At 38.2% G+C, this 14,969-nt stretch overlaps 1 protein-coding gene and 1 long non-coding RNA gene across 7 annotated transcripts in view; one reads left to right on the top strand and one right to left on the bottom strand.

The window, feature by feature from the left end:
- Positions 1-1,942, bottom strand: part of LOC147758574 (uncharacterized) — a 64,231-nt gene extending 62,289 nt beyond the window's left edge. Inside the window, exon 1 of the long non-coding RNA XR_015328986.1 lies at positions 1,035-1,942. This is a non-coding gene — a long non-coding RNA (uncharacterized LOC147758574). The remainder of the gene's footprint in view (positions 1-1,034) is intronic.
- The window catches only part of LOC111250413 (uncharacterized), a 46,149-nt gene extending 36,599 nt beyond the window's left edge, over positions 1-9,550 (top strand). For 2 of the 6 annotated variants that reach the window (XM_022805638.2, XM_022805647.2), the window contains exons 4-6: positions 2,258-2,419; positions 2,897-2,992; positions 8,169-9,550. In XM_022805638.2, the coding sequence (XP_022661373.1) occupies positions 2,258-2,419; positions 2,897-2,992; positions 8,169-8,288 (378 nt within the window). In that variant the 3' untranslated portion in view covers positions 8,289-9,550. Of the gene's footprint in view, positions 1-1,941; positions 2,083-2,257; positions 2,420-2,896; positions 2,993-8,168 lie in introns of those variants that run through there. The other 4 variants (XM_022805652.2, XR_015328856.1, XM_022805663.2 and 1 more) reach the window with 4 other exon arrangements.
- The last annotated feature ends 5,419 nt before the right edge of the window (positions 9,551-14,969 follow it).

Below are 14,969 nucleotides of genomic sequence, written 5' to 3'. Positions count from 1 at the left end.
ATGGTAGCGTTGCCCAGCTAGTCGAAGGGGGTATATGCTTTTTGGCGCACTGAGGTGAAGACACTGCAGCGTACGGATACTGTTGTAAACGTTTTAGCCTTCTTAGCTATGGCTTCCTGCTGGCGGACGGCTTAATCAACATGGGCGAATCGGTTCACTTTCTGTACCGTAGAGAAGCTAACAGAATTGCTAGAAACTCAGAAAGGATCGTCAGTCATAGTCAAGAGAAGCTGACACAGCTTTTTTGTTCTCAGATGTAGCCCAATTATGTGATCACTCATGCTTTAAGTTCGGAACTGCTTTTTATGGAAACTACAGGCTGCTTGAATATTCATGATCCAAAATAAAAATCCCCTCAGTAACAGCCACTTTATAGTACCTTACACTGTCGTCCATGTAACAGCAAGGAGACAAATGAGCCTTCGCGAAATAATCATTATTTCCTTTGGTTTCTAAACAAGGAATGAACGATATGAAATGATATAGGCTAAAGGTTGTCAAGATGTGAAGTTTTTACGGAATCGTCAAAAAAATCTCTTGAAAAACTATACTTTCCAACGGATAAAAAAAAACAGCGGAAAGCAGTAAACGAGATTTGATGAGTCGCTAAAGTAAATAAGGCCACAGCGCCTCGATAGGCAATTTGTTTCGTTTTGCGGTGCAAAGATGCTACACTTGGCTATCGTAGAAGTTTTCCTGAGTGACCATCGGCAGCTCTCTTCAAACTGGTTTTCCGCATTTGTGTATTATTGCCAGTGATGACTTTGAAGGGAAGACTATAGTAGGCCTCGTTGTTTGACAACGACTATTACTTTATACAAGCCGACCAGGAAATATGTGAATATTGAACAGGACGGTATATGCACGAGCGCTTTTCCAGGCCTACAGCGATATATTTATAATGTGATTACTAGCATAATAATAATTCCACTGTGACATTTGACAGTTAGATACTTCTTGCAATTAACTTTAAGTGTTTGATCGGGCTCCGATTTTGACTGTAATTATTTTTCATTAAAAACTTGCAAACTAACCTGGATCTTTTCTAATAACGCAATTTGCCGACGTCCTCATGATGATGCAACGGTAGCTGTTTATCTACTAAATTTATGATTATGCGATTGTTTAGGTTGGAATCTGGGCGTGGGCACATCTCGGTTCGTACAAACGATCAGCCGTTTGAAGCAACATCTAACGACTTAAGTACAGGATGTAAAACTCGAGACATTTTTAATACGATTTCAGTTCAATTGTGGGATGGCCAACTATCACTTGAACATATCGTGTCTTTTTTTCGCAAGTTGTAACAAGGCATAGCTTGCGATTTTGTTGGCAGGAGTCTTTCAAACCCATGGTACACGATGGAGACAACAGACCCATTCCGATATGTAAACTCAGCCATTCTGAGTGACACTTAGTGATACACCAAATGAGGTTTAACGCTCGAATTCTAGCTGCTTTTGTCAAATTCGTCTTCTAGGTGGAAAATCTTGAACTCCTCACATGTCGGTTTGCATGTGTCGTATGAAATAAACTATACTCCCCGCATTAAAAAAAAAGTTATGAAATCTTTTTTAGCAGTCAGTCAAAAATTTTTGTAATACTAAAAATTCTTCAACGAAACACTCGATTTAGTTAAATTTGTGAGATGACCTTATCGACTCTATTAAAAACTGCCTCTAAAGATTCCCTGCATATTATTTTCACTTATGATGTGTAAAAGTGATACGTAAAGATGTAGGCCCTGCGTATATATATGCTAAAGGAACTCTTACTAACATACGCATTCCACTTTTCGCTTTCAAATCTGTCTTGACCTCGTTTCATCGGATCTGCTGTTATGGCGCACCATCGTACCGATGTCGATATTGTAACGCATATAAAACACCATCACCATGACCACAACATCGATGTTCCAATTTTACCCGTGCCTTGATCAAGGGCCTTTTCGGCGATCTTTTCTGCTGCCTCGCCTGCTATACTTTGCTTGATTGCTATGTCGCTATCGGGTATATTTCGCGAAATGTAAACGCGCATATGGTGCGCTCTTAACCAAATACGATGCGTACGTACAAGCAACGTTTGCTTAACGCTTCTATCGAATGTCGTCGGAAACGACGCGCCGTTATGACGGGCTGTCTAAAACGCGCCTCAACCTCAATGGTATCGTTACGGTCGCCATTTTGTCCTGCCAACAAACTCCAACAACAACAATAACACACTGACGCTGCCATCGCTATCGACACGCTAACGACAGACGGTTGTGGGCAACATCGGTGTACATTCTCTTCCATCAGAGTCGGCCGTGCAGACTGTATTTGAGTGCGTGGCAAGGGAACTTTTTCGAAACGACATCTCCTGGGGACGAGTAGCAGCGCTTTATTCACTGTCGGGCGGATTAGCCATCGACTGCGTCAAGGTACGTTCCTCTATTCGCGAAATGGCCTTCAGGCTTCTGACGCGCACCTCTTAGGTACATGTGTTGCATAAAACATTGACTATTATATATCATTCCGCCACTCGTCGATGGATGCTAGTAATGTTTAATAGGCAGGACTTACTTTTTCAGACTTACAATAACTGCTACACAACGAATACACAGCCAACATTTTTTTGAAGCGCCACATTAGATATGGGCCTGTTTCCATAGTAGGTCTCAAACATATCGATATAATACATTTCCCAATTTGAGAAATTTTCGTTCTGTTGTAATATATATGGTGTATATTTACTGAATACCCAGTATTAATCAATAAATATTAGTTATATGAAATTGGTTGAAGTTCATTATTTACGGAAGTATTTATCCTCAAAGGAGGTAGGTGAACGTGGATGTTTTTACCTCTTGCTCAATATTTTATTGTGTTAATGATGGTAATCTTCTACATCCTTCCAGTTGGGCCACCCTGAATATATAATGACCATTGTTAACTCGCTCGCGTTATTTGTGGAGCGAGACCTTGCGCAGTGGATTGCCCAACAGGGCGGCTGGGTACGTATCAAACTGTATGTCAAGTACCCTAATGTACTTCGACTTGAACGTACGTGATTATCTTATAAAAACGAATATTAGGAAAAAAATCATTAGTCGAAAATCGTTATGTGCTGTTTATGCCTATATTCTTAATATAAGCTTAACCAAAAAACGCGTTGTTTTTGAATAGGGTGTAGCCCTCGTATTCAAATGTGCGTCTGGTAAATAAGATAAATACGGCGATTTATCTAACAGGCTATAAAAGGAAATACGGCCCTTCCGATCGGCGTGAAAAATATTTAAGCGACATTTATTGAAACCAAAACATTTTCTATGAAATGAGGCAGCCACGCGTTAACTGCACTTGCAGGTATCAGAACATTTTTGACGGCTTTTACTTCATCCTCACTGAGAAGTCGGTAGCGATTTCAACTGATTCATTTTTTTATCGGCAAGGTCGTTTCAGCAAAAAAAATTCTGTGGGCATGCGACATTAATTTCTGTTACACGTAAGCTTGTGCAATCTGTATCTAAGCTTGGAGACTCCGCGGGGCAAACTTGTGCACGACCGCATCAATTAAAATAATGGAATTTAGGTTTAGAAAGTTTTGTGCAGGGATGCGTCTTTGGCCTTAAATATGTTTCTCGCCCGCGACAGCCCTTCTTATTTTGTAAGAATGGAAACTCGGCGATTAGTGCTGCTGCTATAGATTGAAAATTGACATTATATCAAAATCTTATCTGAAACTTCTTGCTGTCTATAGAAAAAAATGCCGGAAGTTGTAAAGTGAATTTCTTCTTCGTTGACTGTTTAGTACATGAGTGCGTTTGTTGGCGTTTGCTATTCGCTGCTCCCGATGTGGCTTTTTCAGCCGGATCATCACAGATGACGAGAAATACGCTAGTTAATCATCAATCAATGGACAGTAATAGGAACGATTAAAACAAAAACCCAACACAGAAAGCGTCAATTGTCAATTTTTGGCTCTACACTAAAGCAGTCGCCAATAAAAAAAAAAAAAGCTTTCTCCTTCAGCAGCGCAACGCCTAAGCACACATCCGCAAAGACGATCTAGGACATTAGTACACAGACGCGATGGGAATAGTCACTCCGTTTACGTTATTCACTTGACAAATAAGTGTCTAATACAATGAACTTCAACGAAAAAGCCACATCCTTACTTTTCAAGGCCCCGAAATCAGAAATTCTATGACTATGGAATACATTCCCTGCGTAATCTATGGTAGCAAGAATATTTTTGTGAAAATCGATTGTGTACAACCTGCTAAGTAAGTCATGAGTCATATACGGGGCTGGAAAACCTATTTATACAGTACGTTCAAAAGCAGTTGGGTTCCGATACTAAACATTATCTTTATAAAGAAATACGTGCTATCTGCGAGAGGTGTTGACACTTCTAAACCATATGTAAACACTACAACTTTAATGAAACCCAACAAGAAGAGTCTCGCATATTGTAGAAGTAGGCTACCTTTCGGAGCACATTGCCTGTAATAACTTTTAGATTACCTTTGACTACCTGTAAAAATCCCGTACACGTTTGATCTGGTATCTTAGAGAAAGTATTTGTCTGTCTCAGAAAAGGACTGCTGTTGTTTTTTTAAGACCATAAACTAACGCGTTAATGAGATGGATATGTATCGTGATGCTGATAAGTGTTGTCGTTAGAAAGCGATGCAGAACGCTTCTTCCATTGCCAAGATAAGCGAGACTTAGCAAGAAACTACTCGAGATTCGCGAAGGTGCGTTTCATGGCAAAAGAAAATAAACATAGTTTTACCTTTTATATGTCTGATTTCAATTCTGCCTAACATGGTGGGTCAAGCAATAGACCTTAATATTCATAAAAAAAAGAGTCTCAATTAGAACATCCGAACTTAAATTGTGCAAACTTTTCGCAATAACATAGTCTAGTCACGTTTGTACGTTATAGGTAGTTAAGTTTTATTGTTGGTAGTTAGACCCAGCTGACTGCATTCTTATTTATAATGTTCGCTTGGCGGGCTAAGTGCGGAGTAAATATTAATGGAACATGAAATTATAATCATTTCGTATACCTGACGAAATCTTCAAGTTCGGATGCGGTTAATTCAAGATATTTAATGACGGGATAATTTATCTAAACAGTGCTTTTAGTACGCTCCAAAGGCAGGAAATTCAATGCGTGGCGCATACTTAAATGTTCTGTGCTCCATCGAATGTAATAGTTATCGTTTCTGACAAGCGTTCGAAGGTAATAATTAAAAAATTTTCGACGCCTCGCTTTTGCCAATGTTATCAACGCGTTAATCTGACGCACTTCCAATCTCATAATACATGAAGCATGGTCTGATTTAGAAAAGGCAATATGGTCGCAACGATGATCGACAGCCTCTTGTCTATCGGCAGGACAATCATCCAGTAAGAGATTGTTAGGCAGAGCACTAGGTCTGCAACGCAAGTTCCTTTGTAGATCCTGCACATAGTCCTGCTGGCCAAAATATATGTAGTAATAAGCCAAATACATCGCACTGTATAAGGAGACAGAAAAAAGGATTTTACTCAAATAGCCCATCATCTGAATACGGATTGCGATTGACCCGCATTGCCCTGGCGCCAATCGTTGTACATACATATAGGTAATACACGTGTAGCAAATCAAAATCAACTCTGACAAACTCAAGACAAATCGGCAACTGTAGAAAACCTATATCTCCGCTAGCACTACGCAACATGTAGTATTGCACTGTGCACGATGACTGAGCGATATATTAATGATCGTCTTCAACAGGCTGCGAAACATTCGTTCTTATAGAAAATACTGGCTTTTCGAAGTTCAGTCCATTGTAAGACGGGGTTTTTTGCCGTTGCGTCTTGCTACGTCAGTACACGGTAAGACCACGAGCATCCACGAGAAGAACGGCGTAAGTCTGGTAGCCGAATCACCTCAAGAAGCAGACACGGTCTCGAAGATTTTTTTTATTTATATTCTCAGAACATATTAGCTGATTCGATGGAAATTTATAGTCAGAATCTCTTAGCAAATGCCTTTTAAGTCGCATCATTGCTTCATAAGCGTTGTGTTGGATTCTCTTTGAACGGAAAATGAAAACCATTTTGTCCGCGTGTTAGTTTGCTTCGATAGTAATTACTATACTTTTCATTCCGAAAAGATTTATTATTTTACAGGCCAATAGTGATTACAGAATCTGAAATGCGTTGATAGCAAAATGTCAATGTGGCACCTCATAGAAGTCCACCGTTTATGAGAAATAAGACATCCATATTCGACTCATTTATTATTTCATTTAGCTTTGGCAGTAACGACGGCTCGCCAAATACACAACTCATATCACATCCGCTGATTAATTTACGGCTCCATTCAAGGATTTCTAAGAGAATAGAGAAGTGCGTCAGGAATCTACACTTATGTTTAGAAAACTCTGCCATCCTCAGTAGGTGTTCTTCATGAAAGCAGGACTGTAATAGGATGAGAACTTCTAGGAGGTCATCCGTGATCAAGTTTTGTTCAACATCCCCATTTGCCCCTTTAAACCGGGGTATAATTCCGTAAACCCCCAATTGTGGTATCATTGGTAATTCAATAATTACTTCCGTTCGCTGAAACAGAATTCTGATCGTTTTCGTGGCTGAGGGACCTACTCTGTCCTGAAAACATTCGTGGCTTCGACGAATCCTGATGGGAATACTGCCGTCAGCGATGCCGTAATCAGCCAGCCACCGGAATAGTTCTAATTTCTTCTATATAGACTTAAATAGCGAAAATAAAGACAATAAATATATCGTAATAGTCACGTAAAACAACCACGTCAAGTAAAAGTGAAGTATTATTTTTTTATTCGTAAGGCCCATAGTGTTGCTAAACTAGCTGTTGGAGGATTGCATTGGATAAAATGTACCCCATCTATCATTTTAATTCATCTATAGATCAACACTTAGTGTAGCCTACCTCCCGTCTTGGGAAGAGCCTTGTCTTGTTTTTATTCTGCCTAACCTGATCATCTGTGACACTATACTTTCAGATATAGAGCCTTACAATATCTATGCGACTAGAAGTCACATAGGTTTACTATGTGCGCTTAAACGTACCTTTCGAAGACATGAACTATTCGAGCTTGATGCACATCTTCAGTCATTCGCTGTCTATCGGCCGACTTACTCTAGGCTTACTTGACTTAGCTTCCGTCCCAGATATTTTTAGCCTACTCTAGATAGCTTTACATCCACTTCATTTGAATGGGAAGGTTGCCCAGGAGTATCTCTAAAGTCTTCTGAAGTTATTCGGAATTACCATCGGCTGTTTGCCTTTTATATTTACCCTCAACAAGTGTCACTTCTGCTCAGACCGATTATCAATGAGGTGTATACAAGTTTTTCAGTGATCTTAAATTTTTATTTTAACATTCACGGCATTATATTAACATTAATAAGAATCTACATTCTGTGCTTTAAAATATGTAAGATTTGAAATGACCCAAAAAACTAAAGCATTTTTTATTTACCGATTATTTGTTTTATGCCTCAGAATATTTTACACGTGTTAATCGAGAAAACAGATAAGACTCATGGACTTTAAATCACGGCTAATCATTTATGGGTTTGCTTATCTAGCTCTGTGCGGCGGGACACACCATATTCGAACCCCTGCTAAAGCTTGTGCCTTAAGCCACCGTGAGCAACAGAAGCGTCGATTTTTGAAGCGCACCTTTCTTTTGCTTTTTTTGATGATTACCTATCTAAGTAAGCACATCTCTATCTGAAGGCCTTATTCGTTCTTGCAGTGCACCTCCATTTTCGGTTAATACGATGTTGTTCTATTGTTTCACAATATTGATCTGCATCTAATTAAAAGATATACGACGCGGCAATGGGGTTGATGTTTATTGAAAGTTGACGTTTTCCAATTCCGTAAACTTTAGGCAAAACCAGTATAATTTTAACCCTCAATTTATTGTGTTCGGTACCAGTTTGAGATCCAAAAATGGGGAAAGAGAAGCCCGTTACTCATGAGGAATACCAACTGATTTGACAAAAACGCAAGATAATATTTAGATTATACATTTTTACATTTGCATTACATTTATGACGGACTATTGTGTTCAACAACTGTGTCTATTGCTGAACGTTTCGCATCCATAACGATTTAAAAAATATTTGACTCTATCTTTTCAGACCGCGTTAATCAGCCGCTTTAAAACGGAAAGCACTCGTTCTCGTCTTCTCGAGGTCGGTCTGATGTGCATACTCGTCATACTGGTCCTTATCGCCTTGAAGCAAATTATCCTGCGATGAACGAGGTCCAGTAATCATTGGAGGAACATTGAACAAAAGTAAAAGATATACGTGATAATGAGAGAAAGCAAAAAAAAAAGAACGAATCATTGAATTTGTAGAAATGCTAACAGACAATTAAGTGAGTGACGGCAGTATCTGTGATGACTGCATGTTGTGCACCATCAGCCGTCCAATGTGGGCGCCTATAAAAGCAGGCGTAAAAAGCTGCGTGTTGACACTTGCGTAATCACCAGTTTATTACGGGGAATTGTATCGAAATCGTCTGAGGTTGGAGGGAAGTCATACTGGTGCCAGAATACTAGGGCGCAAGCAGTGGAGAGTGAGTAAAAAAAGGAGGCTTCTAGAACAGGAAATACGAACGCGTACCGTACGGCGATCCGTAGCGTACATGGAGCGTAAAATCTTTCGGCCTGATTTCCCTTTTCATGCAACTTGTGGTGGTAATAAAAATAATCTCATACAATCATCTAATTATATTATTAAGCTAATTAGCAAGGTTATAATAAAGTATTCTATCAAGTCCCTATGCGCTTGCTAATAGGTGCAAAGTTATGTGGAGGCCTTTCTCAAGCACTTCGATAAATTTCCATATACCTATTTTAGACTATTAAAAATCGCCTATGTTTAGCGGGAAATTAATGTGCTTCTGAATATTTTTAGCTGAATCGGAAAAAGAAAACTTGAAATGTTTGTTCTTTATGGTGGTGGTTTATGAATAATATGACAGTGAATCGAGTTTGACAGTGAGCTTGTTAGTCCCCTGTAGTTTCAGCACGTCGCAATTGATAGCTGAATGCAAGCGATTATAATTACGTCAGCCGTCAATGGCGGCAAATTTTCAAATGAATTTGGCTACTAAGTGTGGAGAATGTTTCAGCTAACGATTATTCTATTGACTGCATGATATAACAAAAAAATAAGTGTATTATTTGACAGTTAATTAATATATAACACGGGTGTGCATACATGGATAAGCATGCCATAAATACAACAGAATAAGATGGATGAGCGTTATATGATGTCGTATGGAGAATCGGATGTAACATAACAACGGTTCCTAAGAAATCACGGCTTTAGCGTATTATATTTATCCAGTTAAAGTTTTCCAGTCCAACGGGACGCATAACCTAATAATTGTCTACTAAATAGACGGTTTCCTTATGAGTCTCAGCTGCTTGTAGCAAAAGACAGGCATTAAACATGTTAGGTAGATGAATTCAATCAATATTCAATGAAATAAATATTGGTTCATTAAACGATTCTGCAAGTCTTTATTCAGATCTATTCATCGAGTTGGATGCCTGCGTCGGCAGCTCTATAGTCTATATTTTTCGCCCTTAACCTTGTTGGATCAATTTGACTTTGGATATTCATTCAGACACAATCGTTTCACAGATCTACAAAGAGTTTGAGTTACACCGCTGTAGTCAGCCAGGCGTGTCCACACAAAATGATGAGAGGGAGGCGTGCTACTTCAGTTCTACGGACTTCAAAGAAACACAGAACAAACTAATCCAAACCTTCAAGGTTCTTCGGAAACCCTAACTACCCTGTCAGTTCAAGTTGCAACAGTCCTCGCGGACAGTTTTATTACGATTCTAGAAAGTGACAGACTTGTGAATAGATGTGGAGTTATAAGAATTACAGGAAACAGCTGTGAGTATCCCGTAAGGAACAGTGTTTTAAGTTGGAGTTTACGCATGGGAGACAAAGTGGCGGAAAACGCTCCCATTGCGCAAGCCCTCTAGACGGAAGTGTAAAGACTACTATAAATGACCTGTTATATTCACACAAATTGCATAATATTTACGTGCGGCAAAACGTCATGTAACGATATGATAATAAATTTGATTTATATGTGTTCTGTATAACGCGCAAGCTTGCTGTGATGGCTCACATTGCTCGAAAATATTGCCAAAAAATTGTATAGAGCTCCATGTTGCGTACTCCTTAAAACATGCATCGATAGGTTACTTCGGTTAGAGAGTGATAATAAGCAGCCGCGGTATGGTAACCGATCCATCTGGTGGTAATGTAAGCAGATTAAATACAATGGTGACGTAGTAACGCCGATTGATTTGAGTCGGGAGAAATGAATTCATTATGTAGCTCACAAACATGTAGCGCAGTTCCCAAAAGATGAAGCTTCAGATCTGAGGAGTGGCCGATCGTAAATAATTATGCTGCAAGCTGATTGCTAGAGCACTAATCGTATAAATTAGATGTAGCTTATCGTGTTGTATCTAACATTCAATCCCCATGTCGATTATGAAAAGTGTGTTTATATCTATTTGGCTCCATGTTTTGAAGCCATTCGGATCAAGAACATTTTGCGGAAAGGATTCTATCGTAAGTAAATTTGTTTAGATATTTAGATTTTCTATTTTGGTGTTAACTACTTGAGAAAATATCTTGCGACCAAAAAAAAACATGATTAATGCATCGCCATGATGTCGTACTTCGCTGTCAGCCAAAACGAGAATAAAAAATACTGAAGGTCCCGTATTTGGTACAGAAAATAATTTGGTTTCTCATATAGCATTTTGCTATAGCGTGAACAGGAAAACTATCTCGGGCACTGAATTATCACGTTGTTCTTATAAAGTTTTCGCCAAACGCACTGACTAAGACACGCTGGTATATGGACCAAATCAGTACATATGGAGCTACTCCGTTAAGTCTTCTTTAAACACCCAGACCGAATTACTTATTTCTCAGATGAAGATGAACCGAATGAACTAGCCGTTGGAGTGGTTGCTTTCGAGTCTTATTTTAGATTTTATTTCTACTCAAGTTTAAGATAATCTTCACCTTGCCCGAGCGATTTTCACAGAAATCTAATAAATATTCTTTATAAAAAAGAGTGAGTCGTAGTAACTATTCATAACCATATGTGAAGACTATGGCGGCTCGAAGCAGACGGGAAAAGTTCTTCCTCATCGTTGTGTCAATTAAACTCTACTTTGACATACGTACGTTGCCATGCAGTTTGAGCTTTAAAAAAAATTATAAAAAGTGAAGTCTTTTACACAGATCACAAAGATCGTGCAGAACCGCAACGATGGGCACGTCCACCGAAAATTAGAACTGGAACAACATAAATATTCTGCTTCAGCTTCACGTTTCTACTAGTTTTCGTCGTAAATTCTCTACACCTTTCAAAGGTATAATTGCTCGCCTCCCTAAATAACAATCTTTAAAACTTCTTATTTGTGAATTTTCTGTCACTATGGTTAAACAGCATATAAAAAAAAATAGAATAGTACGCCTTACTAGCGAACATTATGTTTATATAAAACAGATGAACAAATTTCAAATCTAAGACTATTTTGGTAACTAGAAATCCTAGAGAATTGAAAATTGACCTTGGAAATAATTCTTCAAAAATTTTATCAACAGCTGCTTTAAGAAGAACGAAACGCTTTAATACAAATAGCTACATGTAATTTAATTGGTTTCCTGGCTAGTTCTGTGAATATTTGCAGAAGACGACACATTAATGAAAGAGTAGCCATTTAACATAATTATATGTATACTCCTATTAATTAAGTTAATTCTATATAAAACAAGTTATATCCGAATATTCACACGAAAGTCAGTCTTTTTTATTTGTCGTTCCGTTCAGTCAGACGTTTACAACTATTATACAAAAAAAACTTAACAAACGAAAGAGTCAATAAACTTGACGTTCTCAAACGTTTGATGTTACCACCAATGCTCTTGCTTACAAAGCTTAGTCAAACGAAGGGTATATTTTTATTTATTTATTATATTTATTTATGTACACAGAAAATTTAAAATGTATAGTTTCTACCTTATTTTGGGCATGTTCCATCGATCCAGAGTGTCAATCGACACCCCACATAATAGATATTGGCCTAAAACCAAAACGTATTAATAATATACAAAATTCGCCGTCTCTTGCCCTTTGCAGAAAAGCTAAAAAGACGACTGAAATGGTACAATTATGCGATAGCTTTATTCGATCTTTAAGCACGACATTTTCGCCCCACGTTATCAATGCAAGCTCTACGCACATATGGTGTGTAGCAAATTTGCTTAATAACCTACTAATTTCTATCTTAGTCAATTAATATCTTGTCGAACAACAATGTTTGATGGGCTGCGCATACTCCAGGCTGACTCGAGCTTCCGAGTCAAACATGTTCTTTGTCGTTCTAGTCTAATATGTATCGATCATGCAGTTAGGTTATTTCCTGGCCACTTTTTCTTTTTGAAATCAACTATTGATGTTGTGTGCTTTTGAGTCGTTATTTGTGGGCATTTTCTTATGTGTATAATGTGATCATTTCAATTGAATTTTTAGTTAAAAATATGATAATGCCGGTAAACTTAACTACAATTTATTCGCACGACTCTGCAAAACTGTGTTGAAAAGGTAACCGATCTCTAAACTGGAGACTAATCGAACTAGATATAGCAGAAAATTAATTTAGCTAATCAAATTATGACAGTTCTATTAAAAGTCGAATATTTTTTTAATTCTAAAAATGTTCCCGATACGTAAGAAAGTTGAGTACTTTTCTTATAATTTAAGTGTACTCGGAAGGCTCATAATACAACCAGCTTTGTGCACAGAAATATAAAAATCAGTTTGTATTCATCGTTCTTAGGCAATTATTTGAAAAGCAAACACTATGCGTCATGATTCCTAAGCTCTGCAAAGGTGCAAGCCGTCTCTACCTTTATCTTTACGGCTGACTGTTCACTGTGACGATCAAATTCTTCAAAACTTTCTAATATATCTTCAGGTAATTCTTGTAAATCCCCATGATGACCTGTCTGCGAAATTAAAACCATATTTTGTCGTTCATCGGCTACCAAGGATGAGATCTCACAGTTTCGTTGACTTTTCTCGTTGCTAGCCGTATGCTTGTCATATTGGTCGGACATTGGCATCGCTTTAGCTGACTCCACGATTCGGATAATGTCTTCACGATTCTCGGCTTTATGTACAAGCCGATAGTGACGATAAAGATTCGATCGGATCCCCGTTTGATATCCGCACAGAACGCACTGATCCTGGTCATGGATCGAATAGGCGAGATTTGGTGGAAAATGGGAAGCCGGCATTACTGTGCGATTTGATGAAGATACCAACCTCGAGCAGCTCGTTGTTTGGATCGGTTGCTGCCCGATAGTTCTATTTCGAGCTATGCGTGGACTAAACGAGGACATCTGACTTTCTAGGCGGGTTGGCCGACCACGCCGACAAGGCCCTATGTTCCCCAAATGCTTAACCCGGTAATGACGAGTCATATTGCTGCGGAAAGGTGACCGATAATTACATTCTGGGCAAGCAAGTTCTTCTTCTGAAATATATGTCAAAGGATCTTAATATTAACTCTGTGCATTAACCTAACAACATATACTTAATCTTAATCCTTAAAGCCTGTTTAAGGAATTAAAGTCATATTTTTTTTCGCTTAAAGACAAAACTAAGCTTTCAACATTTATTTTAATCAATCATGAAGTATCTGTAGATATTTTAAATATTGTTTGTAAGATGCAGAACAAAGCTTGACCGTCTAATTCATTCGACGTTTTCGCCCTAATTCACCGAAGCCAACGGTCGTGTTTCTCGTTCTTTTCGATGAAATAACTTGAGAAAGTATCTGACGTAGAAACTAGCTGAACTTTTATTACCACCTGCAAATATTGGAAGTCTGTTAGTTTCTATTCTCATCATTAGTGCGCAATATCAACAATAATTTACTGCGTTTTCGAAAAATAATGCATCATTGTTGAACTGAGTACCGGATAATCGTAGACCTGGCCTATTCTAACTTTATACTCAGTAACACATATATTGCAAGTACCAAAAGCTAGATTCGATTCTTATTCTTAGTAAAGGAATTACATAATATTATTTGAACCGTATTCCCCATCGCCTTGTCCTTCCATGTATTTAAGATCATAGTATATGTTACATACATCCATTGATGTGCTTCCTTGCTCAACCACTAAATTGGCAAATATTATAATGAAACAAAATTTGAGTAAACATTGTTTCGCCCTAAATATTCGCCACTGTCATTATTACATATATGTCGTATTATTATATGATTAAGCGTTCCCGTTGCCACACTACAGTATCTAACCTTGCTGTTTGTCATATAGACTTTAAATCATTCCCAACATAACAGGACGACGAATAAAATTTTGCGAGATACAGATAATGGTTACTGCTAGTTATTATTCTTTTAGGCTCGTATCTTCCGTGATATGAGACCTTCAATAGCATGTAGCATCATTTAAGCTCACAGTCTTTGATTTTAGGTGAAGGGTCGTTCATTACGGCTTCGGTAGTATCTGTTTCGCAATCTACAGTGGAAATATGAATAAGGTCTGAAAAACACTGGATAAAGTAAATTTAAGTATATACGTACCATCTCATTTACATATTGACAATTCCATGCAGCTCGTATAATACTAGTTGAAAATGTCCATACGTAACAAGCAATATCAGATCCCTAGTAAGAACCCTACATAGCACTGGACCTGATGCGCAGCAACGTTGAACAACAAATCTGATGCAGAAAATGTTTCACACTAGCCCCTGAAACATCCTAAAAAAGCGAGTAGATTGGGATAAAGCAATCAATAGTATCATTTTTAATACTGACACAACTTATTGAAGGTCTAGGTGACTTGTTT

The sequence above is a fragment of the Varroa destructor genome, unplaced genomic scaffold, assembly GCF_002443255.2.
Source record: "Varroa destructor unplaced genomic scaffold, Vdes_3.0 BEIS01000001.1, whole genome shotgun sequence".
Classification (NCBI taxonomy): domain Eukaryota; kingdom Metazoa; phylum Arthropoda; class Arachnida; order Mesostigmata; family Varroidae; genus Varroa; species Varroa destructor.
This window is presented reverse-complemented; position numbering and strand designations above follow the sequence as displayed.